The 2500-nt window shown below is 40.2% G+C and overlaps 1 protein-coding gene across 2 annotated transcripts in view; it reads left to right on the top strand.

Annotated features, from left to right (window-relative positions):
* LOC138042578 (apolipoprotein L3-like) overlaps nucleotides 1–2500 on the top strand; it is a 7718-nt gene that overhangs the window by 2652 nt on the left and 2566 nt on the right. For both annotated transcript variants that reach the window (XM_068888521.1, XM_068888520.1), the window contains one exon: nucleotides 1–2210. This exon is cut by the window's left edge. In XM_068888521.1, coding sequence (XP_068744622.1) covers nucleotides 2126–2210 — 85 coding nt within the window. In that variant the 5' untranslated portion in view covers nucleotides 1–2125. The remainder of the gene's footprint in view (nucleotides 2211–2500) is intronic.

Genomic DNA, 2500 nt, shown 5'->3' with positions numbered 1-2500 from the left:
TTTGGGAATGCCTTTAGTCAATTTGAATATCTACAGAATGCAATTTGGATATAATCAACGCAGTGAACGCACATGTATGAAAATTGTTTCGCTTTATAAGACCAGAAAATTTTTATAAATCGCAAATGATTGTTTCAGAGTAACATTTTATTCAAACATGGGCGAAATAGTAAAGGAAAAATAACCTCTGGATTCAAATGGGTTCGTTCCTTCAATGTTTACATCTGCAGTTCCCCCATTGACGGTTGAGGGTTTTGGGTTACTTTCAAGAAGGTAAAACAATGACCTGCAACGAGTGACCTGTGGAATGTGACCTGTTTTTTAGACCCGCCGATTTTCAGTCAAAAATATTACAAATTTACGGAAATCACAACACAGTTATTTTGGTGAATGTCATGAACGTTGCGATCGGTCAATTAAACTACCACTGTAATCATGTGTAATCTGAAGTCTGTCGACATTCTCTTCAAAGCATGTCAAGCTGACAAACTCTTCCAGAAGTGAGAAAACATCATGTTTTAAGTTACTCGAGTTGCGTGTTTTTGTTTTTATTTTTTTTATCGGATGATAACGGCACCAGGTCTTGTAGCTTTTCTTCAAGCGAGTTTTTTCTTGTTTTTTAATCTGACACGAAGTGGGCCTTAATTTTTTGTTTTAACAATGAATTGGCAGTTTTAAAATAGAAACAAGAATCCGGATTTGGATTTTCCCAACGAAACGCACCTAAATTTCCGAGAAAATCCACTGCACCGTGACTTGGGTGGAATTTAATTAGACTGATTGTCTCGCACTGCACGCTGTCAGTCGGCAAATTATATTTCGGTTGCTTATGTAATAAGCAGAAAAAGTCATGACGTTATTTACAGACGCAACTAAAATGCGGCGCAAAACGTTGTCACGCTACGTTAATTTGGCCTCATAACGTCATCATCTTCTCTCAGGAGCTTTCTGCTACACACTTTTTGGTATAAAAGCTCAATTTATCATCAGAAAAGAGGAACCAACGGTGCTTGCCCGTCGGGCAAGCTACGATAAGAAAGTGCTAGCCCGACAAGTCATTCCACTAGCCCCGGGCTATCGGACAGCACTTTCGTCGCGCCCTGTACAATAATGGATGTAGTAAACTAAGACAGAAGAGTTAGCGTACTAGTCTTTTGATATCAACCCAGTGAATAAGAAAAACAACTATTTATTACTCATGCCATGTTCAGTATTCTTGTGCAAAATCAAGGATACAAGGATCTCCATTAACTACATTGCAACCTTTCTGCAAAAGCGTCACTTTATTAATAATGGATTAGAGTACTTTCAGCTTTTCTAAATACATTTGCTCACCATTCAAGGATGCAGTGCGCCTCATCTACAATCACTGCTTTGACGGCTGATAAATAGATTGTGCTCTGAAGAACTTTTAGTCCGTCCGCACAAGATGAAAACGCCTCAGGATGAGAGAAAACGATTTCATATTCGGCCTGAATAATACGCTCTCTAGTTCCTTCCCACTGACAAGTTATTGTAACCGGTGAATCGCCATCCTCGTCCGATCCGGCCTCTTTCACCCCCAAAATCGCTGCTTGCACCGCTTTCTCTCTCAAGCTTGAAATATTGGTCGTACATTAAGGCGTTCAAGGGCGAAACAACTAAAACTACGGACTTACAAGTCGTACTTCGAGAAGTGTGTATTGTATCCCTTTCCTTCAACAATCGTGGCAAAACGTGAAAAACTAGCAATTTTCCATATCCTGTTGGAAGCACTGCCACTAGATCTTTCCTTAAATACAGCGCCTCCACACAAATCACTTGTTTAACTTTCAAAATAATATCCGTAACGCAACTTGAAGTCTACATTTTGAAAGGACAAACACAGTTCCTCCCTCCTCTAGATAGAAATTTTTCTACCTTTGACAAAATTAAGTCAAAGACCCACCCTCGGTGCGGATTTGATTTGTATACATGGACACGTGACCAGCCGCACCCAGGGTACTTTCTTGAGGAAGGACCCTGGGAACGAGGTTGGGGGTGAAATTTCTCGGAAACGGTAGACGATGAATAAGTAATTCCTTTCAATGTTACTAGCCGCGTCGGTTGCTTTTTGTGAAGTCGCGTTTTCCAGTTTCCTTTAAACATGTGGTTGCCCGGAATTATCCTTGGATTCGTGGTAATCATTGCGATGATACTGTTTATGTTGAAATTATTTCGCAAAGCTGCAGGTAAGACTTTTTCCTTCGCTCATGAAATCGTGCTTTTGAGCTGGTTATTACCAGCATCTCGACATCTGAAATTCATCCATAGCTTGAAAATACGAACAGTCGCCTGGAATGTTCTTTTGGTGACTGCAAATAAGACTGTAAGATAATTCAATTGAATGGCTTTTTGCTTCTCGTCAACTATTCGTTTTATGTGGGTTTTAAAAATTAATCTGAATCGGTTCGCTGGACGACCTACAGCACAGATCTGATGTTATGAAACAGAGACCGAAAACTCTCCGTGACTGGCAGCA

This window comes from Montipora capricornis, chromosome 3, assembly GCF_036669925.1.
Source record: "Montipora capricornis isolate CH-2021 chromosome 3, ASM3666992v2, whole genome shotgun sequence".
NCBI classification, from domain to species: Eukaryota; Metazoa; Cnidaria; class Anthozoa; order Scleractinia; family Acroporidae; genus Montipora; species Montipora capricornis.
The sequence above is the reverse complement of the archived record's forward strand: the minus strand, read 5'-3'. Positions and strand labels throughout refer to the sequence as shown.